General features: G+C 39.5%; 4 protein-coding genes and 1 non-coding gene across 8 annotated transcripts; 2 read left to right on the plus strand and 3 right to left on the minus strand.

Moving 5' to 3' along the window:
• Positions 1–499: 499 nt before the first annotated feature.
• nudt22 (nudix (nucleoside diphosphate linked moiety X)-type motif 22) lies at positions 500–4,879 on the plus strand. 2 transcript variants are annotated; one of them, XM_067517693.1, is made up of 7 exons: positions 500–558; positions 1,135–1,244; positions 1,471–2,014; positions 2,088–2,213; positions 2,301–2,398; positions 3,067–3,160; positions 4,569–4,879. In XM_067517693.1, the coding sequence occupies exons 2-7, from the start codon at positions 1,156–1,158 to the stop codon at positions 4,593–4,595; spliced, it is 978 nt and encodes a 325-aa protein (XP_067373794.1). In that variant the 5' UTR covers positions 500–558; positions 1,135–1,155; the 3' UTR covers positions 4,596–4,879. The 2 variants fall into 2 exon arrangements, with proteins under 2 accessions (XP_067373794.1, XP_067373793.1); XM_067517692.1 differs by having other exon boundaries at positions 4,596–4,879.
• Positions 4,880–4,904: 25 nt separating this feature from the next.
• Positions 4,905–10,967, minus strand: si:ch211-107m4.1 (heterogeneous nuclear ribonucleoprotein U-like protein 2). Its single transcript, XM_067517689.1, has 11 exons — positions 10,364–10,967; positions 8,556–8,635; positions 8,121–8,363; positions 7,849–7,961; positions 7,488–7,754; positions 6,791–6,913; positions 6,581–6,682; positions 5,951–6,119; positions 5,564–5,791; positions 5,422–5,474; positions 4,905–5,126 (listed from the first exon to the last, which is right to left on the minus strand). The coding sequence occupies exons 1-11, from the start codon at positions 10,825–10,827 to the stop codon at positions 5,049–5,051; spliced, it is 1,920 nt and encodes a 639-aa protein (XP_067373790.1). The 5' UTR covers positions 10,828–10,967; the 3' UTR covers positions 4,905–5,048.
• A 364-nt stretch (positions 10,968–11,331) lies between these two features.
• On the minus strand, positions 11,332–17,798 carry zgc:153018 (Transmembrane protein 179-like). 2 transcript variants are annotated; one of them, XM_067517694.1, is made up of 5 exons: positions 17,323–17,798; positions 16,052–16,129; positions 14,976–15,113; positions 14,545–14,623; positions 11,332–13,712 (listed from the first exon to the last, which is right to left on the minus strand). In XM_067517694.1, the coding sequence occupies exons 1-5, from the start codon at positions 17,643–17,645 to the stop codon at positions 13,515–13,517; spliced, it is 816 nt and encodes a 271-aa protein (XP_067373795.1). In that variant the 5' UTR covers positions 17,646–17,798; the 3' UTR covers positions 11,332–13,514. The 2 variants fall into 2 exon arrangements, with proteins under 2 accessions (XP_067373795.1, XP_067373796.1); XM_067517695.1 differs by lacking the exon at positions 16,052–16,129.
• A 2,532-nt stretch (positions 17,799–20,330) lies between these two features.
• On the minus strand, positions 20,331–20,403 carry trnaf-gaa (transfer RNA phenylalanine (anticodon GAA)). Its single transcript has one exon. It is a non-coding gene; the product is annotated as a tRNA-Phe (tRNA).
• A 218-nt stretch (positions 20,404–20,621) lies between these two features.
• On the plus strand, positions 20,622–26,708 carry hs6st2 (heparan sulfate 6-O-sulfotransferase 2). 2 transcript variants are annotated; one of them, XM_067517690.1, is made up of 2 exons: positions 20,622–21,536; positions 25,279–26,708. In XM_067517690.1, the coding sequence occupies exons 1-2, from the start codon at positions 20,947–20,949 to the stop codon at positions 26,102–26,104; spliced, it is 1,416 nt and encodes a 471-aa protein (XP_067373791.1). In that variant the 5' UTR covers positions 20,622–20,946; the 3' UTR covers positions 26,105–26,708. The 2 variants fall into 2 exon arrangements, with proteins under 2 accessions (XP_067373791.1, XP_067373792.1); XM_067517691.1 differs by having other exon boundaries at positions 25,282–26,708.
• Positions 26,709–27,350: the final 642 nt, after the last annotated feature.

Raw genomic sequence — 27,350 nt, forward strand, 5'->3', positions numbered from 1 at the left:
TCATATTCTCATATATAACTCATATATATGATGGTTAGGCTATCAGTAGCACAGGAAACATTGCATGGATGTGCATTATTAAGAGAATAAATGATTCCACTATTTCTGCAGGTTAATGATGACATTTTTTATGCTATCGGCCAAGAAAATGAAATTGAAAAAACAAAACGTATTACTTCAAGAAACACACGCTGAAATCCCACAACTCTAATATCAATGGAAATTTGTGATTAGGAGTTAATCACAACATCCTAAATACTACATCATTTTAGCTGGCTACACAAAAGAATTTACGTACAAATCTGAAAATGGGTAGGTTGCTTGCGTGTCACCGCCGAGGCTTTTCCCCACGCCAGTTACTTTCTGATTTAAACATTTAACCATGTTTTAAAATGCGCTGATATATATACAGCTCTCAATAATTTTAATGCATGAAATATTGAGAGCCCTGCAGTTGGTATTCTCAGCCACTGAGTGGTGATAATGACCAAATTTTACCCTGTTTTTAAAAAAGAGGAAGTGGAAGCCGTACACTTGTACACATACTTTCTCCTTGAGGTAAGATAAACAACGTGTATGGCCGGGTTTAACAAATTATGACTTTGTCTAGGCTGCAGTAATATTGCACGCTGCAAAAGGCTCGGGACATTAGGGTTTCACATGTTAATCTGGGATTCTGACTTAGTGTGTGATCACTTTGTCAGTGTTTAATCGTCAGGAGGGCCTGAAAGATTGTCACATAGCCGCATGGATCCATTATGCATGTTTGAAATGTTGAACTAACCTACGGACACAACCAAGTTTGTCTCACTGATGCGTTATGTCGTCCTTCATAACTAAACGTGTATATTAAACGTTCTAGGGCTACAGCTGTTAATACAAATAGGTATTTAAAAAAGTCATTAACTAATAATATTAATTAATCAATATTAATTAATTGCTTGGACCATTGCATATTATACAGTAAATGCTGTGCCTGCAAACCTTGTTGTTTTGCAGTATTGTTTATTTATATATGTATGCGGGGATATAGGGTTGGTTTAATATGTGTGAGTGACCAGTAGATGTGTTATGTATGTGTGTGAGTATCATAAATAAAAGTGACTTTCCAAAACTGCCATTGTGTGACTGAAGGGTGATAATCGTCAGTGAGAGATGACGGACCCTGAGGTGTCTGTGCTGCTGCACTGTGCAGCCTGGAGGGGCTTGCTGGAGTCTCAAGTTAAGGTGGAGCTTTCTGAAAGGTAGGGTCATAATAACGCCTCTGAAATGGGTTCAAACAATAGATTTGCATATCTGAAATCCTTTAAAAACTATGGCTTGTCAAAGTTTAGATCACTAATGACTCACAATATAAATGACTTTACCTACTGTTGCCGACTCTTGATGACTTAGGGCATCTTATTGATACGTCACACATTAGATAAAACCTAACTTTAATAATTTTCTTTTGCACTTTTCCTTCCTTAGATTTAACAGGCAGACAGATCCATCTCTGGAGTGTCATATCGAGGAAGTTTGGAAAGACCGGCTGTCCAAGGAACCATGGCTTTTCAATGGGGCCAAATTCAGACTGCACTCTTTCTTCTTGGCTTCCCCTAAATGTTCCTCACCATCACCTCTTTGTCCAAAAAACTCACCCTGCACACATTCATCCCAGGTCCCCTCCCTGGACTGTATAGTGGATCAGTGTGATGCTGGTCTTCTGCACGATGCTGCTCAGAACAGAACCAGTTCAATACATGAGACAGAAAAGGGATGGCTCCTCACTCTGAGGCTCGGCCTCACCTGCTACAAAGACTATCTGGGAACAAACTGGTCCTGTCGTGTTGAAGAGCTACGTCAGCGCGGGCAAGCGGAGTTCAGTGATGCTCTGGCACTACTGTCTCAGCCTTTAGGTGTGGGCGCCGTGTTGTGTACAAACGATGGACAGGTGGTGCTGATCAGGAGGAGCCAGAAGGTGGCAGAGGCAGGGGGACTCCTAGACATCCCAGGAGGTCACCCAGAGCCAAAGGTGAAGCAATATTGTAAAGTTTATGTAGCGAATAAGCCTGATGTGCTCTTCATGCCATAACTGCCTTCCTCAGGTGGTGTGTGAGCGTCTGGGGAAGGCAGTGTCTGAGGACCAGATCAGCATGATCTTGCTGCAGCAGAGCCCCCAGTTGGTTGTCTCGGAGCTGTTCTTGTCTGTATGTGCCGAGATAAGAGACGAGGTGGGGTCCTCAGAATGTACACTGTTAATTTCCTTCTTGTCAACACTGAATTAGTATATAGATGGCCATTCCTCTGTCTATCTCCAGGTAAATATTCCCCTGAGCTCCCTTGGAAAGCCGGTCCTAATGGGCATCGCTCTGAATCACACCAGTGCTGGAAGACCAAGTGCTGAGTTCTACGTTCGGTACTTTTAGTTTTGATCCTTATCACCACCGTATCATAAAAGTGTCTTAAAGAAGTGTTTCCGTAACACACATTTACACAAAACACTGTCTGATTCAGTCTCTTACAAAAATTTCATGGTATTGTTCTGATGTAATTGTTGTTGTTTCTATTTGGCTGTGTTTTGCACTTCAGAGACACCGTAGTTTTATCCCTGTTAAGCAGAAATTCAATGGCAAATGTATGGGTATTTAGAGGTCCATGATATTAAAATCGCCACAAACCTGTGCCAGTGATGATGGAAAAAGGTTATGTTAAAAACAGGGAAACATTCTCGTTATTTAAACTCTTTTTGAAACAAACTTATTAGCAACATTGCAAGTTTTAACTAAGACTATCAAATACAATAGTAAAATCTTGAATGTAGAAAGCGGTCTTACATTTAGGAAAGAGAATGACTCTGTACTCCTCAAGATAAACCATACTCATGACAAACTTTTAAATTAATTTAACCATATTAAACTAGGGTTGTTTAACTGAGGATAAACTATTTTGCAAGAGAGCCCCGACCAAGTTACAGAGTAAAAACTGCAAAGATTAAAAAAAAAACAGAAAATTTAAATTAAATCAGGCAACTGATAAAAGAATACAGTATGTAACGTAAAGTAACATGTATGTGTGTGTCCTCAGATGCTCATTAACATCTGATGAAGTCAGAACGTTGTACTGGAAAGGAGGAGCAGAGGCAAACGAATCCACAAATATCATCTTTGTCAGCAAACAGGTAAGAAAACTGCTGCCCACAGACGTGAGAGGTAGACTGTGGTGCGAATCTAGATTATTTCAGACTAAAATTTCAGTGGAACCTGATTTGGATCATTTACGAGTGACACACCATTGTAAATCCCTCCCACCTGCATTTTAAATAAGTAGCCAGCGTCAGCCGGATCATTATCAGAGTCAGACTGTGCAAATAAAGGTTGACTGTGAAAACTGTGTTTATTCTTAAGTAGACAAAAGAATTTTGGTTTATTTTACCGATATGCGGTAGATTTTTTAATTGATAAAATGCTCCAATTATTCTAAACGTAGAAAATATCTGACAATGTAATACAGGGCCTAGAAATAGGAATTGTAAAACTCCACCAGCTGAAAGTGTCATACCAAGCTTTAAATGCAGAATAATTAAATGGTATCTTTACCTGAAAATATTATGTAGAATGAATATAACACCTTTTATTGCCCAAGTTGAACAACTTCGTTATACAGTGAAGATGTCATTTATCCTATTATCACAGGTAAACAGTGAATTTACTATGTTCAACAAACCAGTTTGAGATAATTTTAGCTCTCTGCCATGATACGTTATCATTCTAGAAGTAGCCATCAGAAGATGGTACACTGTTCACAGAGGAACAGACATGGTCAGCAGCGATACTCAGGCTGTGGCATTAAAACTATGCTCATTTTTAGTGTGCCAAGAAAATATCTCCCCCACCATTACACAACACCCACTAGTGTAAACTAGTGCTACAAACAGGATGAGTTTATGTTTAAGTTGTTTGCACCAAATTGTGACTCTACTAATGATAGGAGTGTCACCCAGTGTGCTCTTCTGATGCTGTAGTGCCTCTGCTTGAAGGTTTAACGTATTGTGTGTTCAGAGATGGTCTATTGTCTTCTTATCAGCTCGAACCAGTCTGACCACCCTCCTCAGACCTCTGGCATGAACATGACATTTTCTAACAGAGAACTGGGAACAACAACCATGCCACATCCAAAGGCACATTAATCACCTTTCTTCTTTATTCTTATGCTTAGTTTGAACTTCAGCAGATTTGTCTTTAGGGCATGTCTACATGCCTAAATGCATTGAGTTGCTGCCAAGTGATTGGTTGATAGTATAATGAGCAGTTGAACAGGTGTGCCTAAAAGTGGCCAGCGAGTGTTGGTTTTGGGCACGTAGCATTGGAATTTTTAGAGATTGAATATCTTTCTCTTATTCCACCTTTCATGCACACTTGGGAAAACTGGCAGAGGGACTTGTATTTGAACACCTCATATACAGTAGTTACACATGTATGATTGTGTGCAGAACAACACCGAAGTGAGCCTTGTTGTTTTCATCCAAACACAATAAATGCCTGAATAAATATTTTGAATGTAAAGATATTAAAATCATAATTCATTAGGTCTGCATTTGTCTGAGTATTTTGTAGGAGCTGTTGCAGCTGGACAAGAGCAGCCCTCTGTGGTTGGAGCTGTGTCCTTCGGCTAAAGGAGCCGTGCTGCTTTACCAGACAGTGAAACCTGATGTGACCCCCAGATGACGACTCCAGAAAATGAACCAGATTATAAAATGTACACACACAAAGATTAACATTTTCATCTTAGCTTTATTAACTTTTTGATTTGATTTGAAATTATCTGACCAATATTAATGCTAAAACTAGATAAAATACTGTATTTTTGTACACTGTAATAAAATCAAACTATAAAGTAATATTTTGAATAAAAACTTTTTTTATGTTCAATTTAGAAAAACAGTAAAATACTAATTCTCTTTAATCAAAACAGAGAGGTTACTGATTTCCGTAGTGCTCCTGAAGTTACCAGCACCTGGTAGCAGCATCTTTTTTTTTTTTTTTTTCCTTCCTTTTCTTCAGGTTTCTTTACCAGTAACCCTCATAACCACTGTAACCATAGTCTCTGCTGCAGTAGTAGCCTGGGTTGGGATAAGCCTCGTTCCACTGGAATTAAACAACACAAATGGAAAATTAAATATGGATGCTACTGTGCCATTTAGCTCTTAACTAGCTGAGCTGCAGGGTCACATAGAGCAGAGGTTGGTTTCACTAGACAGGCTTAAACTGGTCTAAACTGTCTAATACTGGCCAGTATTACAGCATTGTTGCATGCTTCTAAGACAAACTAGGAAATTTTGCAAAAATATACCCTAGCAAATGAAAAAGCAACCTACTCAAGAAAAATTATGTTACAACAAGGTATCTGTTTTGTAGGATTTGCAAGCTGCATAGTACTTACATATTTTGGCTGCTGGCTCCATGGCTGTGCACCAGGTCTTATGTTGTTCCACGCTACAAATTACAGAAAAGAAAAATCCCATCAACTAACATGATAAAACATTAAGTCTGGCAAAATATTGTCCACAGTTTCTCATGCTGACCATTTATTCCACTCCACTGGATGCTATGTGAGGGTTGAGGGCTGTGAGGGTGGGGTCTTTTTTTATGAAGTCGGGGTTTCTTCTTCTCTTGTTTGGGCATTGGAGGCAGCAGGCTGCGAGCCTTTTCTTTATACTCCTGCAAGAGCATATGTGCCTGTTCATGAGGCAGCTCGACATACTGCAGCTCCTCCAGCGGTTCAGTCTGCTGCTCAGGGAGCCTACAACTCACTGGGAAGGAGTTGAGACACAACATAAATTATGGGCATGCAAAGATGAGTTTCAAATCAACTGCCAACAACAATTTACCCTATATTACTTTTTTGAAATGAGTCATTTTCTTATTAAATCCCTTAGAAGTTATCCATCCTATAACATGCAGGATCAGACCTTGGAGTTTTAGGAGGGCGGTCTCAGGGATTTGCTCCCCGTCGCTCATCTGGTGCTGCAGTAGTCGTCTCTTCCATTCATCTTGTGAGGGAAAGACAACCACCACCTGCCGTCTAAAGCCTGCGAACAGTTGCAGCTTGTAGCGCCGTGCAGAGAAAAGGATGTTGCACTGAAATAGAGAATAGAGAAATAGAGTAGACAAAAGAAAATGTTGATTGAAAAACTGTGAAGTATTATGTGCATCATTTGACAATAATGTTAAAATATAAGTGACTTTACAGTGACACTTGGAAAATAGTTTAGGGTTTAAGTTGACATTGTGTTCTCTAGCAAATGCTGTGGCTAATGATTATTAAATTAGTTAATGACAAGACTTAAATGAATAACACTATGAAATCATTTTAGAAGAAAAAAAAATCCATTGTCAATACTCACTGGTTTTCTTGAAATTCACTAAACCCACTATTTCATGGATAAACCAAGCAATTGTAATGTTAATGAGCTTTGTGAAATTACGATAGACTTTTTCCCTATTCTCTGAAATTTAAGACTAACCAAGAAATTATGGGCAGAGTAATTGCTAATGAGACATAACAGAATACACAAAAATTGGGTTAAGTGTCAAGTTACCTGGTCGAGAATGTAGTTTCCTGGAGTATGAGCAGCAATCTTGATTAAATGAGTTAGACACTGAGAGGCCTGTTGCAGTCTGCTGTCCCTCTGCCCACCACTCTAAACACACATACACACCAAACATATTTAGAAGAGTAGGTCCGAACTTGAACATTATCTGTGAACATGAATAAAAACATTAAAGTAAAGATGAAAGGTCTGACTGACAATCATACATGCGAGCAGCTCCTCTGTTCCCAGGAGCTTGAACTGTTTCTCTGGATGGCACTTTATGTGGGCCCTTGACCAATGGCTCTTTCCAGATCCAGGAAGACCCACAATCAATAATACCTGGAAAAAAGGCAAACTTTAAATCTAACACATCTGCATTGTCAGGCGTAATTAATTTTGAACTGTTATCAAACCTTTGTTTCAGCTTGTTGCCTACTGTGAAATAGCCAAAGAATGTTCTTCTTTTATATCATAACACAATAATTCAACTTGGACACCATGCTTCAGCTTTGAATGATCTTCACATTGAACCAATTGGCTAAAGTGTACAGAGTTCACACTTATTTCTACAATCATGATCTTTTGGAGCTAATTCAAAACAAAACTCACTAATGATGTTATCTATGTTTGAAAACACATCCAATTATCTGACTTTTTTAGTAAACATTCAAAATGTTGCAAAATGCTTTAATATGTAACAACTACTTCTAAGCAGAAATAGTTTGCTGTTATCCTTTCTGAATTTGAAACACGTTTCACAAACAAAATATGAAGAGTGGATCAAGGAAATATTGAACTAAATACTCACTCAACTGGATGCGTGAGTTTAAATACATGTTTTATGTTGGTGTTGAATTTATAAATAAAGTAATAGAGACATACTTAGGATGGAAACACAGTTACTATCTCTCACCTCACACTGTGATCTAGAAGAAGGGGTCAACGTGGCACACACCCTCTGGCTAATCGGGAGAGCTGCTAGTTGTGCAAACCCTGGAGGACAGGGGTACCAGGGAGGAGCTGTGGGGTCCAGGAAGAATCTGACTGAACAGCTTTTACAGAGAATGTGAGGAAATAGAGGACGACCCTGCAGAACTGTGGCATCCAAGGAAAAGGCCACACCAATGAAACGACCATTTTTGTGGAAAAAGAGCTGAATGGCATCATCTGTGGAGAAAGACTGTGGGTATAGACGTATAAACATCACTGTTAGATTAGAGAAAATGCTAAAACTGCATCCCAAAGAATATAAAGGCTAGAAAAGTGTAACTCACAGCATAACAGCCAACAATGTCACCCACTGACAAGGGTTCTCCAAAATCTTCTTCCTTTCCACCTGCCACTTTTTTACCACGCCCATCATAACCAAAAGAGAGCTCGTCCTCACCTGATGTGATGCAGATTCAAAACCAGACAAAAATAGGGGCACGTTACCATTAAAGACATTAATCAAAAACAAAAACATCTGTACAAAACGTGCGTCTGTTTAAATAGATTGTTATGGGACACAGGAATAAATAAACCTAATAATGATCATTATCCTTACCCAACAGCAGAGAGGTGTTGGCCACTGACCACCCCACTCTCAGACCGTAGGGCTCCATGATTCCTTGTTTCTCCAGCTGTGTAGGCAACAACTTACTTTCCAGCCTCACCTCAAAGCCCACCCTGCCCTGCAGCACCCCATGGGTGAGCCTGCATCCTGACCACAGTGAGGGGAAGTGAGCCCAGAACCGGGGATGGCCACAAGATCCATCAGGACCTATCTCAAAGTGGAGGTGACTGCCATCTGTTCAAACAACAGTAAAATTAAAAATTTGTGTGCACTGCTGTAGATGTTAAATTTATAAAAACTATTGAAAAACTATATCAACTATAGTGAGTACATTAGCTGATAATACATTACTAAATTACACTCTTATGTGCCCACCCCTGAAAAGGCCAAAGATTTTTCTTATGGGTTACAAAAAAAAAGACTCACATAGATCTAATCTGACTTTATCATCATCTTCATCCTCTGCATCTGCTTCTCTCATTAGCGGAGGCTGTGGTGACTTGGCTCTGGTTAAGAAAACAAATGCATACAGTTCAATAAACCTTTTTTATAACAAGTTAAATGTGAAAAAAGCCCAAGAAGATTTTTATGTTTTAGGTTTAGATTTTAGGTTTTTATGTTTTTAAGACTTTTACATTTCAGGACAGTTTTAAATCCAAACTGTTTAAAAACAATAATTCAAATCATTCATGGTTGAACATTATCACAGATGTCTCTGATATACAACTGGAATAGTTAAGACATATAGTGAATAAAGAATAATAAATACAAATACAGAAAGAAAGTGGTTTCCAACCTTTTTTCTAAAGACTAAAAAATATAAACACATCTGTTATATGATAGATCTATGTAAGCAACCACTCAATTTCAGTTTAGGTCTGGTGAGAAGCTGCAGATTGAGTACAGTAGGTGTTTGGTCAAATATGAAACATAACTATAATTGACTGCTTCCTTGATATAAAATCCTGGCTCACATGCAACTTTCTCAAATTAAACAATGATAAAACAGAAATGTATTATTAGCACCAAATCTACTTCAACCAAACCTGACAGCTTTAAATTTTCTACTGACAATTTCTCTATCTCTCCCTTCGCTCAGGTTAAGAGTCTGGGTGTCAGCACACTTGCCTTTACTTCCAACATTAATAAAATCAGGTGATAAACCTACTTCCATCTTCGCAGCATCAACCTCCTAAGTCCCTCCGTCACACCTCATACCACTGCCATACTGGTTCACAATCTTGTCACTTCTAGGCTCAACTACTGCAACTCTTTTCCCCCAAAAAACTTTCAAAAACTCCAACTTCTACAGAGTTCGGCAGTGCGCATCATCACAAGAAAATTAACATGTCACAAAATTAAAAATTAACCTTTCTGCAGCAACTCCACTGGCTTCCTATTACATGTCACAATCATTACAAAATACCGCTATTTAATTATAAGGCCATTCATAACCTCGCCGACCTTGTCCATATGACTTCAGATCTCATTCATCTATCCAACTCAATAACTTAAATGCTCGCGCTGACCTTCCTCCCCACTGACCTTCATAATATAAATTCACTCCCACACTTCAAATCCCTGCTCAAAATTTATCTGTTCAGACTTTCCTACTATCTATGAGTGGCGGGCCTGTTAAGATGTCTGTACAGATGCCATTGACGATTGATGCTGTGACAGTTGTCTACGTTTAATTGTTTTCTATTGTATTTTATTATCTTTTATTGGAATTATTTTACTTTGCTTGTATCTGTTTGGTGACCTTTACGGTTTATCTAAATTTTATTGTATTTTATTCTTCTTTTGCCTTTAACTGTACGCCTATAATTAAAACGGATTATTATTATTATTATTATTAATATTAATATTATTATTATTACTATTATTATATTCAAAGATTATGGAAATTTAGAAACCATGTTTTTTTGAAATATTTAATTTATAAATTTTACATATCTTTGTGCTTACATCTAAAGCCCTTAATGTAACAATGAACCCTCTACATACTATACATCACAAAGTCTAATGGTATTTGCCACAATTTGAAATCTGGGGCATGAAGAAACTGAACTGTATTAAGGGCCTCTTAAAAATCTTCCCCCAGCAACTTGGTGAACCTTCAGGGATCACCTGAAATCTTGGCAATCACGTCTGTTGCCTTAATTGCTGCAGTCTTTGATCCATCTCCTCTGTGTGTGCTTCTTTACAATAATATGCATTGACGCTTGCATTACCGTTTGTATCGTATCTCCTCCTTGAACTCGTAGAAAGCTCTTCCTCTGCCCATCTCGTCTAAGGGCAGGACTCTGCTGTCCTCTCCTCTCTCAGGAGCCTGGTTACCCTTTACCGATTCTGAACCAGACTGGGACACCAGCTCTGGTGTTGCTACGTTGGTGTCAGTCTGTGTTGTTGCGTCGCTGAACTCTCTAGTACCGTTTGGAGCTTTACTCGGTGCAATAACACCAGCTTCTGTCAGCAGTGAGGACGTAGCACTGACCGCCACTTCTTCCGTTGGAACTGAAATTGAATTTTGTACTTCTACCTCCGTTTCACCATCTTTTCCACTTTGCTCCGGCTCTAACGCAGACCACAACCTTCCCACCAGCTCTGCTTTGAGTCCCCTAGTGTCCAAACCGATTTCTTTAAGTCTGGACCGCAGCTCCGACACTTTAAATTTTTTAATGTCCACCAGCTTCATTGTTGTTAGCGTGTGAGTATAAATTCTTCTCTTTTAAGTTGTCGCTTGCTTCATAAAAACACTAAAGAAATAAAGTACAATAACAAACCAGTAGTGTGGCTCATAACAGCTCTTCAATGTGAAGTTTCGGTCTGTGATTGGCTCGTTACTTCTTCATTGGCTCTATTTTTTTGTCACATTACACATTCGTCTGACTCTCTAGTGCCACAAGAACGGCAAGAAGTGGTACTACACCAGCTGTTTCTAAATGGGTAATTAACATGGATAGTTATTAAGAGACTTAAATAATTAAGTACTGGACTTGGGAATTAATGGAATTGCATTTGACAACATCAAATTTAGGCACTTTCAATGGAAAGTTTGTTTATAAACTGTATGAATAATCAATTAACACATAATAACAAATATAAACATGTTTACCAAGTAATCTTGGACTATTTTTTCACAATATTCTAAAAACGTATAATAATCAGCAGATTAATAATAAAGAAATGTAGTCATCAATCAGTAAAAACTAATTTACTTTGGTGTATATGTGTATATGTGACAAAACTCTTTCACAATGGTACACTTTTTATTCTACAAACAAGACAAATGCAAAACCATGAATGTGAATAACCACAAACACAAATAGGTAAAAACCAGTTTGTCAGTTATAATACAAAAACATTTCATGTTCTAATACATTTCACCTAATAATGTTGTCATCTCTCTGTACTTCAGTTTTTTTACTCCGCTGTCTGTGTGTCATAACAACCGCTTCAGTCAGTAAAATCAGGAAAAACTTAAGAAACAATTTGAGTTTTCTCTTTCAAACTCCACAAAGTTAGTTTTTCCCTCCTGACTGACTCTTTTGGGTTCCACACTAATCTCCCTCAATGTGAAGTTTAGCCCCTACTTGTACTTTACAGACTCCATGAATCACTGGAGAAGATTTGACTGCTTCATTAACACCCAGAGAGCAGCTGTGTCAACACAAACAGCATCATAATTAAAATCATCACAAGTAGAGAGAAGGCCATCAGCAATTTTTCGGTTACAGAACAGAACATGCAGGTCACACTCACATAGTGAGCCTGTTTCTTGTACATGGTGGCTCAGTCACTCTCTCACCACATCATACCTCACAATAAAAGCATCTCAGTGCTACATCTAAATGTTACACTTAAAAATTAATTTTCCCAGATGAGGACACTGTGCAAAATATCCAAGCATTTTAAATATATAAAAAAACACCATCTGGCTGCTTGTGGTTTCATCAACTTTGTGAATAAATGCCTTACACTTTATTCATAAAGTTGTGTTTAAGTCACATGAAGAAGCAGTAGCAATTATTACTGTACATTATTTAATACTTCTACTTCAGCTATTCAAATGCATTTTTCCTATAAAATCCCTTTCTGTCCCCAGCAAAGGGTTAAAAATAGTCCCAAATTGCGGCAATTATATGTAGAACTACTAGGTTCAAATAGTTTATCTTAAAGTGAACTCCTGTACTGTTTAATCATCAACATTAAGTGATATTCTGAAGAAATTTCCTTTAAAACAAACTGAACTAAAGAAACATATTCAGTCTGCTGCACATCTAAAAATATATATTTGAAAATGTTATCAGTTTTCCCTCCTAATCCATCCATTCATACTTAATCTGCACACCATAAATTAAAATGGCATTTGTTTGTATCAGTTATGTCGGTCTACATTATTTCATAATTTAATCAAAATACTGCATTTATATTTTTCTCTTGCATACACAAAAAGCAAAGACATAAAATGGTAAAAGAACAGAAGAACCAGAAAACCTGTTGCTCCAACATTTTAACATAGTCTAAATTAGCCTCAGTTGTTAGCTTTGTTTGCTAACAAGTAAAACCAGATAGATATTGGATTTAGCCTCCTGAGACCCAGCCTAATCATGTATGTCCTCTGTTGTGGACATTGGTTTTTGATCTATATCCTTTGACTCATTTGAAGTACCTTACTCAGTCCTGGTGTGCTCAATAGAGGCCAACCTGGCCTTTCCAATGATATCTGATGTGTTTGGCTGGGATGAGGGGAACTTTTTCCAATCACTTTTCCAGCCTTTTGTTGCCCCTCTTTCAACTTTTTTAGATGTGTTACAGCCAAAATGAGCTAATATTTTCCATGAAATGGTAACATGACTTAGTTTCAACATCTGGTATGTTGCGTATGTTCTAATGTTAATAAAATATGGGTTGTTGAGATTTGACAGTGTAAACAAACATATCAATGTGTCTGCCTTATACCAGGTTTTCAGTGCCATACTGATAATAATTTTTCAGATTTTTTTTAAACATCAGCTGAAAATAGATAGTACCATATTCATAATTTGCCATAAAAACATTTTGAACAACAATCCCTTTAAATAGGTTCTGAAAGAATTGTGACTTATTTTAGATTGTACAGTTAATCAACAGACTTGTCAGAGCACCGCTGGAGGACAAATTATATAATTTAATTATATAATTTATGTAATTTAATATCTAATTTCTTCAGGCAAATAGCAGGCAAATCGTCAGGCAAATAGCCATAATATTATTTCCTAAACTACACTGCAATGTTCTCATTCTTTATGCAGTATTAAGAAATGATCAATACTGTTAACATTTATAAAAGAGGGTTAAACTTAATTTAGATTGTGGAGACAAGTGTTAACACTTTCTCATTTAGACTAAGATGGTGGGCATAGCTGCAGGCGGTGGAGGTGAGGGGGAGCTGCGGTCAAATGGACTGTGTTCCAGCAGCAGCTCCTTCTCTCGGGGAAGGCAAGGCCTGCCGATGTGCTGGCTGTGGGAGTGGTACAGTCGCAGGAAAGCCAGGATGGACTGTGCCAGCCATAGGGCTGTCACAAGCCAAAGACATGCCTGAGGAAACAGGGTTCATTAAGTTAACATTCCACACTAATATTAATAGTGTCCAATTGTACTAAACAACTACAAGCTTGGTCAGCTCAGCTGTACAGTCATTCTGTTCTATTACCATTCTATTACCAAACCCATACAAGTAACACCTTGTTAAAGGGTGTTTAGGGCAAAAACTAGGATTACAATCACGTTGCTAAAACGGTAAAAATTAGCAAATGTGGGTGAAGTCAGAAAACTTCACAAGACTAAGTAATATGTCTCTGCAGTCAATTTGAAAAGTAACTTCACACATTCAGGCTGGCAAAATGCATGGATTTACAAAACTCTGAATATATTTATCATTATCAAAAGACTCAAAAAGACTCAAAATTGTTTAGCTAGCAGTCATTTTTAGCCAGAACTATACTCCACATGATCTAGAGGATCTGTCAATTTCAGAAGCTACACTGACCCAGTTACTGTTTTTAACAATACCAAAAATAACAATGACAATTCTTGTTAGTTTTAAGTTAAAAGTTTATTTTGAATGTCACACATGTCCAATGCATTTAATGAACATTTCATAAAATCGGCTGTTGAATTTCAAATTGTGAACATAACGTGTTTGTCTATTTAAATCTTTACATTTTAGTTATTTTAGTTAGAAAGCTTTCAGACTGAATAAGCAGATTTATTACTAGTTTGGAATTTGATAAAATGCTATTAAACTCCAACTCTAGTCATCAGTTCAAATTTAGCCAAGGTACAAACAGAGGCTATGTGGAAAGTAACTGTAACCTGTGTATTGCACCCAGCTTTTGTGTTTATATATCTTCAAACATTATGCTCCTACCTGTGCCAGACTGAGCTCTGCGTAGAAGGAGGAGGTGTCCACATCCAGGTAAAGTGGGACAGACTGGGCCTCTGCACAGCTAAACAAAAACAGACATGAAGGAATGAAAAAGGAACCCTGCCACACTCAAAAAAATGGCTCATTGATTGATCGGTGTGCACCGCAGTGCTCACAGTACACCATGCATCACGCTCACTTGTTAATGCTACTGTAAGAAACAAGACACGTTTTTATACTGCATAGAGATTGAAAACATATCCTTATCTGTATTAGTAACAGCATTAAACCACTGCTTTATTTATTTATTTATTTTTAATTTGCATCTTGAAAATTTGATCACATTTTATGTCATATTTATGCAAATGCAGAGAAAATTCCTTATGTTTCAAGAACTTCTTGAAAGAAGAAGTAAGGTTCGATATCATACTTACCTATAAGGCTGTGTGTTGTGATCAGTCACAATGTCACACCAAGAAACCAGACCCAGAGACAAGATAATGCTGGCCCCTCCAGACAGGAAAAGCATACACACACTCAGGAGCACCGTCAAGAAGGATGAAAACAGGGTGCTGAGCAGAAACACATGTGTTAGTACAAAAAAAAAAATACTCATCACAAACCATACACTATGTTAGGTGATAAAAACCTAAAACAATTACTTTACACCTACAATTATTATGCAACTTATTATTCTGACAGTAATTTCACAAACTTTAAAAAGTATAAAAATGCCATCAAATCTGCAGTTTTAGATCCACAAATGTATTTTCTGTTTTACATTGTCCTATCATTCTTGAATAAGTATATTTGGGTTTTGTTATGTTAGTTTGGTAAAACAGTGCATCTGAAGACATTGCTTTGGGATCTGAGAATTGGTAGGGCATATCACAGTTCTTTTTCCATTCTTAGACACTTCGACATATAGCTAGGACCAGGGATCGAACCACTGACCCTGTGGTCCGTGGATGACTGCCTTACCAGCTGAGCTACAGCTGCCCCCTTATTTTGATTCCTAAGAAATAGAAAAAAAACACTAAAGGTGTCAAGTAAAACAATTTCTGTCTTTGAAATTTAAGGAGAGTGTTGCAACTCTAAATTGCCTGAAGGTGTGAATGGAAGTGTGAAAGGTTGTCTGTCTGTGTATGTCCCTCTATGGCACTGAGATAGACTGGCAACCTGTCCAGGGTTTACCCTGCCGTTCACCCTATAACAGCTGGAATAGGATCCAGCCCCCCAGCAACCCTACACAGGATATGAGGTTACAGATAATAATTGGATGGATGAAGAAATGTTTGCATTTTGTTTGAGTCATCATATATAATTATGTACTACTGCATGTATACAAATGTACATTCAATAGGAGCAAAATAGGCATTTATCATCTTTACATAGGCCTCTGTCACATGTACTTTGCTTCAATCCAAACACATCAAACTTTGACACATCAGTCAACAGGACTTAGTTACAGTCATCAATTATGTATTTGTGTAACTTGGCCCATTGCAACCTTTTCTTACGATTTGCCAAACTTAGTGGGCGTTTTTTCCTTATTCCCATCCCCAGCAGTGCAGTGCCGGTCCAAGCCCTGTAGAAATTGAGGAGGGTTACGTCAGGAAGTGCATCTGGCGTAAACACTGTGCCAAATCAACATGCGGACAATGATCTGCTATGGCGACCCTGAACTGACGGGATAAGCCGAAAGGACAAAAGTGAGCGTTTTTTCCTTGGCAATTCTTCTCATGAGGCCAGCTGGCCTTACTCTCCTATGCACAGTGTCTGTGGACATTGCTTTATTTTTTGTTTTATTCAACAATGCAGCCGATTCAGGACCAGTTAGGCATGTGTTTCTAAAGGAGAACACTCATAATCACTTGTCTTCTTGGCCAGATGTGCACTTGGGCTTTTCAACTGTCACTGTGTGTTCTTCTCTGATTGCATCCAGTTGCAGCATCTCTCTGAGGACTATAGTGTACATCTTTTAAATAAAAATGTATTTTCTTGGCTATATAACATTAAGAGTAACCTTCCTTTCTTAAGCTAAATATAGACTGACAACTTTCTAAAGACAGTATTTTATTTTGGCCATTTTTTGTTCTACACTGGAAATGACAGATTAATCACCACTTATATTATAAGTTTGCTGGACGTGAACTTATGTAAGATGTTTTTACACCTGGGAATGTGAACGTGAATGTGAATGTAAGTAGAAAATTGTTGTTGTTCTGTAGTGGATAATATTTGACGTTTTAGAGGGTTTACCTGATGATTACAATATTGCAGATGAATGGTAAACTTGTTTTCTGTGTTTTTTTTCTTTTCCTTTCAACATAAATATACAACAATATCTTGGTATTTATAGATCTTTTCTTGCCAGTGTACAATACTGCTGAAGACACTAGTGCTGCAACAGTAAAAGAAATGGTCAGTAGAATTATTAATATAGTCACCTTTACTTAAAATTATCAATGCAATAAGGTCAAAAGACTCCATACCAACTAACATTTTAGCAGAAAAGGAAGTTAGCAAATATATTTGTAGGAGAAACTGTTAATGTTGCCAATGATTTTAGGCATCTTAGCCTCAAAATGAATGAGGGTGAATCAAATAGAAACTCACTGGTGTAACGTTCGTAAAAGCGGTTCCCCATAAAAGCAATGTCGAAGAAGAATGAAGTAAGAATCAAGTAAAGTACTCTAAACTGCACATGGCTGCAGTACTTCGACAACTTGTGTGTTTGTGTGTGTGTGTGTGTTATTTCTGTTGCGTTAGTGGACTCACTCGTCGTGTCGTCCGTGCAGGTAAAACAGACACTTCCAGCCCTGCGCTGCACCATACAGAACCGTAAAAATACCGACAAATGTGACGAACTGGCAGGTGGCCGGTGGGCCCCACTGCTCTACCACCAGATGAGAGGTGTCTCCCAGCTGTCCCGTATACTCGGCCCGGATCTCGGTCGTCCAGTACCCTGTGGAAAAAAGTGCGCAGCGGCCTTTGAAGGCGGAGCCGTTGAGAGCCACGGGGATGACCACCAGCAAGCCCGCCGCCACCGAGAGGGCGTGAGTGGCGCAATGGGCCAGTAGCAACCGCCGGTCCAACTCCATATTATTTAAAACTAAGCACTGAAGGTAAAAAAGTGTGCAGAAATATTAGGACATTCCGGTTCATTCCCGTATAACGGGTCACGATGGTGGAGGGTATTTAAAGACGTCAGGGCGGAGACCGAGCCGTTACACAACTGGCGTCACGTAGACAAAGAGGAGGAGCAGACACAGAGGGCTCCCTCCGCGCAGGTTCCACAAACCGTGCTCGTAGTCCACAACAAGTAGAAGTGACACTTAACATGGACATCACTCAGAAGTAAGCAAAAAATTACAACTACTCCTCTAAGAAATAGATTTAATTGGGTATTAATCTAAGTATTTTAGAGAAAATAATTATGTGTCCAAAACCGGTTTATATAAGTCTAGTCGCAATTTGTTTGATGTGTGAATTAACATTAAAGTTTCTGCAGAACGTAAAAAAGTTGACTTAATTTACAGATTCAAGGAGGGAACTGGATCAAAATGCTAATTTTTGAGAGTTTTATTTAGGAAAGATCCTCTAGCGTTATTAAATAATTTATCTATTCACCACAGGACATCCTTTCTCCCAGTGGCCATTAAACTGTTTAACAAAACGGGGGAACTAAATGGTCAAAATGGACAAATAGTATTGTTTCTATTTAATTTAAATTTACTCCTATAGCTGTGTATTTTCTTACTTATTGATCAGCAGTTTGTACTGCTCTATACTTGTCTTGGTTTGATGGAAGACTTTTCCTTTCTTTTCTACTTTCTACACAGAGAGCAGCTGTAACAAGGCAACACAATTTCCCCATGGGATCAATAAAGTTGTTTGAATCTTGAATCTTATTCAGAAATGTATCATTTAGCTAATAGATTTAAAAAAAAGCAAATGTTAGCAAATGGAAAACTTTTCAAAAGCCAAAAACGTATTATTTCACGTTAGTGCGGTAAACTGCAAACAATAAACCTTGGAAAATATAGCAGGCAAAATAAGCTTCTAAAATTACTCTAAAGGTCCAGGATATTTCAAAACAAATATAAACGTAATAGCTTATGTAAATGTGTCCGAACTGCATTTTGTCTTATCAATGGGCAAATATGATTCAAAAACAATAATTTTCACAATAAGTCGACCTAGTTGTTTACTGAATGTTTTGAAGTAGCAAAACATTGGAAGAAGGTAGAGTGATACATCGCTTTGCACAAAAATCATGAGGACTTCACACCCCCCCCCCCCCATGACGTAATCACGTCTGTGTTGACGAAATAAACTCTGATCAGCTCCTGTAGCGGATGATTTAATTAAATCACTATGCAAATGATCAATTCTCTGGATGATGACACTGATCAATAAAAATAATCGACATTTTAGGCCTGGCAGCATGTGCTGGAGCTTAATTTTATATTTTATATATTCATTTTGTATTTTTTATGATATATAAATCATATTATTTAGTCGGGTCAAAACTTAACACGATTATTTTACAAAAAACTTAAACAAATAAACAAATAAAATAAACAAATAAACAAATTTTCCCAATTTGCTTTCAGCAAAACAGCAAAATATAAACTCACAATACATTTGTGAACTAAACAACATATCTTTTTTTGGCTCATATTAATGATGGTGCTGAGAACATCTAATCAAAAAAGATAAAAAAAATTCCTGACTCCGCATCCAAGAGAGTCACTGCATTTTAGGTATGGTACATGCTTTAAATTGCCCCAGTGGGATCAGGTTTGATTGCCACAGTCTGGAAAAAAGGAATGTGTGGTGCTACTGAGGTGGAATTCCTCTAAAAGAGATACTGGTATGGAGATACCCCCATGCTACTGACAAATTAGGAGTGGAGAAGCAGAGGTGTCTTCAGCTTTCGGAATCTTATATAGCAAGGCTTTAAAACTACAGAGTGAGCTAAAAAACTCAAATTCAGGGATAGCAGTCCTGATGGTGATACATGGCTTAGTATCTATCATAACGAAGCATCTCCAAAGAGTCTGTAAAATATGACAGTTAAGATTTTTTGTTTGATAAGTAAATTAAGCCACTGTCTTACTCAGTAAAAGATTAGTGGGGAGCTATTAGTCTACTGTGGTCTTACAGTGTTTGGAGTTACAAAAAAACAGCTTTTTATTGAGTTAATTGTGTACTATAATTGTTTTCCTGTTCGGCTTATTCTGTAAGTTCAAGGGTGCCACAGCGGATGATTGGTCCGCACGTTGATATGGCACTTCTTTATTTACGCCGCACGCCCTTCCTGACTCAACCCTCCCACCTGCCCAGGGACACTTCGACTTGGCGAACCTCCAATATAAACCTCCGCTATATGTCTATACAGTATATACACATACATATACTGCTTCCGAAAATGATTATTGTTACTGGTAAATGCAAACGAATGAGGTCGGGATGACATAGGCTATTCATACCAGACAATTGCGAGCATACCTGACAACAGTGTAACACTGTCTATTAGTTTTTAATGTTTAATTAAATCAGCAATTGTTATTTATTTGTTTAGCTGTTATTTATCTGAAATTTTGTAACCACTACAATGTTGATTGCTAACGGAGTTCTAAGTTAGTATGTATTAATTATTTATTTTACACGAAAATGAGACAGGTATAACTTTGCTTTAGGGAAGTTTGGCATAATAACGCAAAAATACCCCCTACAAACAATTAGCAGTAAAATGCCAATGGTATGTAATGACATCAAAATGCCGAAACCCGGGATCGAACCAGGGACCTTTAGATCTTCAGTCTAACGCTCTCCCAACTGAGCTATTTCGGCTACATGTTAAGCGAATTGACACACTGCCTTACAGAAATACCACCGTAGATAACAATACAGTTCTCGTGTATTTTATCAGTCCATAATAGGCTCTTAACACAAAACACAACAAAAGTTGTTCAACTGATTATGAGGTAACATTTGTATTATAATGGTTCAAGATCAATAGAATGTTCCCCACAGTGACGTTATTGCATTTAGCGCAAAGGCTGCTGGGAACGAAGATCAAGAATCGCAGGCTGCTGAAGAGGAGGCTATACTGCTGAAACAAAGATTATCGCTGGGCAGAGCTAACTAACACTGCATCATTCTACTATTGCAAATGACTCTGGGGTTTTGATGCTACAGCAAACATTACAGTAAGTTATCAATAAGTTACTTCGGGGACTCCGACGATACTGTGGCGAGCTAACGTTAGATGGCTAGCAGCATTGTTATTGTTTTTGCTTTAATTGGCGGCCATATGAACACTCCTTCCTGAGGTTCCCCAGCCGAGGCAGGGGTTGGAACTTTGAGGGATGTTTTTCTGTCCGTCCCGTGAAGATGGATGATAAGTCCAGCAGCCACCGGACAGCTACCAGCATCAGCCACCACCGGCTCCCAATCATCCTGCTCATGGTATTGCTCTTTGGCGTCATAATGATCCAGTACGTATGCCCGAGCAAGTCCGAGTGTCCTATGCTACATCAGATGGGATCCTGGTTTAAGAGCGGAAGCGCGGCTGGATCCAAGGGAAATGAATTCCAGGATCGGCTCCAAAAGGATCCCTATATCGCAGAAGATGGCGCCCTGGTCCGCTTTGTCCCCCGTTTCAACTTTACGAAAACGGATTTAAATCGTGTTGTAGACTTCAACATAAAAGGGGATGACGTTATAGTTTTTCTGCACATTCAGAAAACAGGAGGCACGACGTTTGGTCGACACCTGGTGCGGAATATTCAGCTGGAGAGGCCCTGCGCTTGTCACGCGGGCCAGAAAAAATGTACCTGTTACCGTCCAGGTAAAAAAGAAACGTGGCTGTTTTCCCGTTTTTCTACCGGCTGGAGTTGTGGGCTCCATGCGGACTGGACTGAGCTGACCAGTTGCGTCCCATCACGCTTGGATTCACAAGAAGCTCCCAAGAACCAGCACAGGTAAGTGGAGGAGGACTGGTACCATACAATTACTGTATATCGCAAACTAAGTTTTTTTTTTTACATTATAATACTTCTTCTTCTTTTCCTTTCGGCTGCTCCCTTTCAGGGGTCGCCACAGCGAATCATGTGCCTCCATCTAACTCTATCCTCTGCATCCTCTTCACTCACACCAACTAACTTCATGTCCTCCCTCACTACATCCATAAATCTCCTCTTTGGTCTTCCTCTAGACCTCCTGCCTGGCAGCTCCAACCTCAGCATCCTTCTACCGATATATTCACAGTTTCTCCTCTGAAAATGTCCAAACCACCTCAATCTGGCCTCTCTGACTTTATCTCCAAAACATCTAACATGAGCTGTCCCTCTGATGTACTCATTCCTGATCCTGTCCATCCTCGTCACTCCCAAAGAGAACCTCAACATCTTAAGCTCTGCTACCTCCAGCTCTGCCTCCTGTCTTTTCTTCAGTGCCACTGTCTCTAAGCCGAACAACATTGCTGGTCTCACCACCGTCTTCAACACCTTTCCTTTCATTCTCGCTGATACTCTTTTATCACACAACACACCTGACACTTTTCTCCACCCGTTCCAACCTGCCTGCACTCACCTCTTCACCTCTTTTCCACACTCACCGTTGCTCTGAACCGTTGACCCTAAGTACTTAAAGTCCTGCACCTTCTTCACCTCTGCTCCCTGTAACCTCACCATTCCACCTGGGTCCCTCTCATTGACACACATGTATTCTGTCTTGCTGCGGCTAAGCTTCATTCCTCTGTTTTCCAGAGCAGACCTCCACCTCTCTAGATTTTCCTCCACCTGCTCCCTGCTCTCACTACAAATAACAATGTCATCTGCAAACATCATAGTCCAGGGAGATTCTTGTCTAACCTCATCTGTCAGTCTGTCCATCACCAGAGCAAACAAGAAGGGGCTCAAAGCCGATCCTTGATGCAGACCCACCTCCACCTTAAACTCCTCTGTCACACCTACAGCACACCTCACCACTGTCTTACAGCTCTCATACATGTCCTGCACCACTCTAACATACTTCTCTGCCACTGCAGACGTCCTCATACAATACCACAGCTCCTCTCTCGGCACCCTGTCATACGCTTTTTCTAAATCTACGAAGACACAATGCAACTCCCTATGACCCTCTCTGTACTTCTCCATCAGCGTCCTCAAAGCAAATACTGCATCTGTTGTACTCTTTCTAGGCATGAAACCATATTGCTGCTCACAAATGTTCACCTCTGCCCTTAGCCGAGCTTCCACTACTCTTTCCCACAACTTCATTGTGTGACTCATCAGCTTTATTCCTCTGTAGTTGCCACAGCTCTGCACATCTCCCTTGTTCTTAAAAATTGGTACCACAGTACACTTTTCCTCCAGTCCTCTGGCATCCTCTCACTCTCCAAGATCTTGTTAAACAAACTAGTCAAAAACTCTACTGCCACCTCTCCTAGACACTTCCATACCTCCACAGGTATGTCATCAGGACCAACTGCCTTTCCGCTCTTCATCCTCTTCAATGTCCTCCTCACTTCACTCTTACTAATCTTTGCTACTTCCTGCTCCACACCAGTCACCTCTTCTACTCTTCGTTCCCTTTCATTTTCCTCGTTCATCAACTCTTCAAAGTACTCCTTCCATCTTCCCATCACAATCTGGCACCTGTCAATACATTTCCATCCTTATCTTTAATCACCCTAACCTGCTGCACATCCTTTCCATCTCTATCTCTTTGTCTGGCCAACCTGTACAAATCCACCTCTCCCTCTTTAGTGTCCAACCTAGCATACAGGTCCTCATATGCTCTTTGTTTGGCCTTTGCCACCTCTATCTTCACCTTACGCTGTATCTCCCTGTACTCCTGTCTACTCTCTTCAGTCCTCTCAGTGTCCCACTTCTTTTTAGCTAACCTCTTTCTCTGTATACACTCCTGAACTTCCTCGTTCCACCACCAAGTCTCCTTGTCCGCTTTCCTCTTTCCAGATGACACACCGAGTACCCTCCTACCTGTCTCCCTGATCAAATTAGCTGTAGTAGTCCAGTCATCTGGAAGCACCTCCAAACCACCCAGAGTCTGTCTCAGCTCCTCCCTGAAAACTAAACGACATTCTTCCTTTTTCAACTTCCACCACTTCGTCCTCTGCTCTGCCTAAGTCCTCCTTATCTTCCTCACCACCAGCATCATTTTACACACCACCATCCTGTGTTGTCTGGCTACACTCTCCCCTACCAATGCTTTACAGTCACTGATCTCTTTCAGATTACAACGTCTACATAAGATGTAGTCTACCTGAGTGCTTCTCCCTCCGCTCTTTTACGTCACCCTATGTTCCTGCCTCTTCTGAAAGAAAGTGTTTACTACAGCCATTTCCATCCTCTTTGCAAAGTCAACCACCATCTGACCTTCTGCGTTCCTGTCCTGAACACCAAACCTGCCCATAACAGTCTCATCACCTCTGTTCCCTTCACCTACATGCCCATTGAAATCTGCACCAATGACAACTCTCTCACCTCTGGGGATGCTCTGCATCACTTCATCTAACTCACTCCAGAATTTCTCCTTCTCTTCTAACTCACATCCTACCTGTGGGGCATAACCACTCACAACATTGAACATCACCCCTTCAACTTCCAGCTTCAGACTCATCAACCTGTCTGATACTCTTTTCACCTCTAGAACATTCCTCACAAAATCCTCTTTCAATATAACTCCTACTCCATTTCTCTTCCTATCTGACCCATGGTAAAACAACTTAAACCCTGCTCCTAAGCTTCTAGCCTTGCTACCTTTCCACCTGGTCTCCTGGACACACAGTATGTCCACCTTCCTTCTCTGCATCATGTCGATCAACTCCCTAGCCTTCCCTGTCATAGTACCAACATTCAAAGTCCCTACTGTCAGTCCTACATTCTTAGCTTTCCTCTTCTCTCTCTGCCTACGAACACACCTTCCTCCTCTTCTTCTTCGTCTTCGACCAACAGTAGTCCAATTTCCACCGGTACCCTGTAGGTCAACAGCACCGGTGGCGGTCGTTGTTAACCCGGGCCCCGACCGATCCGGTATGGAAGTCTTTGTCACGATTCGCATGTTTGATTGATGTGTTTTACGTCGGATGCCCTTCCTGCCACAACCCTCTGCATTTATCCAGACTTGGGACTGGCACAAGAAGACACTGGCTTGTGCCCCCTTGCGGTTGCATTTTTTTTACATTATAATACAATGATACAATTATTACGTGTCTTAAGTTTTTCTCGAGTCCATACAATGCAGTGGTGTAACAAAAGGAATCCAAGTATAATAAATGAAAACATGTTTATTTTACATGTATGCTTCAGACGTTAACGTGCATTTTAATTGAATTTAAGCTGATCTTTTTGATGCCCTAATGTCAGTTTTTTCTCTTGATGTAACTAGTCAACTTCTCAAGTGTATATTTGACCCTTGCAGGAGGTTTTAACATTTTTAAGAGCCTAGTGGTCAAATACCTATAAGAAATGTTTTATAAAAATGTGATCAACTAAGTAAAGCTTTACAATCACTTATGAATGGGTTAAGCAGAGGAAATTAACACATGGAGTAATGGAACTGCTCACTGATTCTAATTTAATTATGACAGATTCTAAATAATGAGGGCCAAAACAGTTGCTCTAGAATTCAAATAGAATAATAAACCATAGTGATTTGAGTTGGTTATTGTAGATCTAAAGCCCCTTTTTCTCTCTCCAGTAGGAACTATTACTATATAACCATCTTAAGGGACCCAGTGTCACGCTACCTGAGTGAGTGGCGTCATGTGCAACGTGGTGCGACATGGAAGGCCTCCTTACATGTGTGTGATGGACGTTCCCCAACGCTCTCTGAGCTGCCCAGCTGCTACTCAGGAGACGACTGGTCAGGTTGCTCCCTGCAGGAATTCATGGACTGCCCCTACAACCTGGCCAACAACCGGCAGACCCGCATGCTGGCTGACCTCAGCCTTGTGGGTTGCTACAATGTCTCTGCTATGAGTGAGGAAGAACGTTGGGCAGTACTTTTAGAGAGTGCTAAACGTAACCTGCGGGGCATGGCTTTCTTTGGGCTGACAGAGTACCAGCGCAAGACCCAGTACCTGTTTGAGCGAACCTTTAACTTGGAGTTCATTGCGCCCTTCACACAGCTTAATGGCACACGTGCCTCCAGTCTTGAAGTACCTCCAGAGACGCAACACAGAATACGCCAGCTAAACCGATGGGATGTAGAGCTGTATGAGTATGCCCGTGACCTTTTTCTACAACGCTTCCAGGTGGCGAGGCAGCAGGAGCGCAGGCAGGCCAGGGAGAGGCGACAGCAGGAGAGGAGGCGCCTCCGTGAAAGGCTCACAACAAAGCAAGGAAAGCAGTTGAAGCTCGCAGGAACACCCCGTCAGCCCGAAAAGCACTCTGTAATGACTGAGGAGCAGCACAGGGGAAAGGCTGATGGAGACAGTGTGGAATCAGAAGTACTCCCAGACTGGTGGGATCTGGATGAAAACAGCACCATGGAGGACTATATGGTCAATGTAGAACAGTGGTAGCGACAGCAAACCACTGTATGGTGTCTTAATACTAAGTGTGCCAAGTTCTGCCTTGTTTGTTGTGTGTTGTTTTAATGAATTCACACTATTTTAGTATATGCCCTTCACTAAATGTTTTTATTTCTCACCATAAGCTGTTTAACATGAGATAACATTTATTTATTGATTATGATTGTATTTCTTTGTTTACAACTGACATTCGTAATGGATATATGTTCTTGACTAAAAGAGGTGGGTTTAGCTACTTGCAGTCCTATACTTCACAGTGATTGCACCAGCTTCTACACGGTTTTCACATGTAATGTAGCTTGGTACGACGAGATGTTTATTTTTTTTTTAAAGGGCACAACATAATACCTGTTTGTATAAAATATGCTACTGTTTGTGATTAACAATTTGTTTGCCAGATTGTTGTCTTGTCTAAAATACATACATTTTAAAATGTACTAGTGATTTTAAGTGTATTTTAAGAAACAGAAAAGAGGAGCGGAATTTTCATACATACCTCAATGGTGTTGCATCAACTGTTAATGGTGTAAAATTACTGAATGTGTCTAATTCTAATTTTTTTTTTTTTTATTAAAAAGCTTTTACATTCACTGAACTACTTTTCTGTTCTTGCCACACAGCAGTGTCCTCTTTCTGGGCTTGTTTTGTCAGTTCATGTGCACAAAAGACAAAATGATTTTGTGGTGCACTTGTAAACCTTGGTAGCACCAGCAGGGAGAGCTGAAGTCCCTTGAATGAAATCAAAATTTCCTGATTGGAGATGCTGAGGTGACAGTTGATATCACAGCTTGGAGGATTTAAAAGAGATTAGTTTCGACAGCTGCTCCTCATTTTTAAAGAATTATTCAGCAATATACAGAAAATGCTCAAGTTGTTAGAGGTTATTGGATTGTGACGAGAATGGATTCAGTTTTTTTGTAAATCAGTACAGTCACTGCACCTCAAAATGATGCAGAAATGGAGGCAAAAATACTAGCTGGGACCCAAAAGTGCTGTTCAGTCGCGGATTTACTGTGTGTATGTATGTAAATGTATACATTAAAATTAAATATATAAAGTTATTTCTCAGTTTTAAGTTCAAACTAGCAGAAAGTTCGAAGTGGTTAGTGCAGTCCTAATGGAGTGCATTATAGAAAGAAGTGAATGAAGTAAAACAAATATGCTTTTTTATTACAGTTGCGTACATTTTAAACGGTTATAATAGTGTCACAAAACATAATATATCCCCAACGTGAAT

Source organism: Channa argus, chromosome 10, assembly GCF_033026475.1.
Source record: "Channa argus isolate prfri chromosome 10, Channa argus male v1.0, whole genome shotgun sequence".
Lineage (NCBI taxonomy): Eukaryota > Metazoa > Chordata > Actinopteri > Anabantiformes > Channidae > Channa > Channa argus.

Coding starts and splice junctions, on each gene's coding strand:
- nudt22 (XM_067517692.1), top strand. CDS start 1,156: ATGACGGACCCTGAGGTGTCTGTGCTGCTGCACTGTGCAGCCTGGAGG. Junction 1,245..1,470: donor AAGGTGGAGCTTTCTGAAAG/GTAGGGTCATAA, acceptor TTCCTTCCTTAG/ATTTAACAGGCAGACAGATC. Junction 2,214..2,300: donor GTGCCGAGATAAGAGACGAG/GTGGGGTCCTCA, acceptor GTCTATCTCCAG/GTAAATATTCCCCTGAGCTC.
- si:ch211-107m4.1 (XM_067517689.1), bottom strand. CDS start 10,827: ATGAAGCTGGTGGACATTAAAAAATTTAAAGTGTCGGAGCTGCGGTCC. Junction 6,914..7,487: donor CTTCTAGATCACAGTGTGAG/GTGAGAGATAGT, acceptor CCTTTTTTCCAG/GTATTATTGATTGTGGGTCT. Junction 5,792..5,950: donor CGCCCTCCTAAAACTCCAAG/GTCTGATCCTGC, acceptor ACTCCTTCCCAG/TGAGTTGTAGGCTCCCTGAG.
- zgc:153018 (XM_067517694.1), bottom strand. CDS start 17,645: ATGGAGTTGGACCGGCGGTTGCTACTGGCCCATTGCGCCACTCACGCC. Junction 14,624..14,975: donor CACAACACACAGCCTTATAG/GTAAGTATGATA, acceptor GTTTTTGTTTAG/CTGTGCAGAGGCCCAGTCTG. Junction 13,713..14,544: donor CAGAGCTCAGTCTGGCACAG/GTAGGAGCATAA, acceptor CTGTTTCCTCAG/GCATGTCTTTGGCTTGTGAC.
- hs6st2 (XM_067517690.1), top strand. CDS start 20,947: ATGGATGATAAGTCCAGCAGCCACCGGACAGCTACCAGCATCAGCCAC. Junction 21,537..25,278: donor GCTCCCAAGAACCAGCACAG/GTAAGTGGAGGA, acceptor TTCTCTCTCCAG/TAGGAACTATTACTATATAA.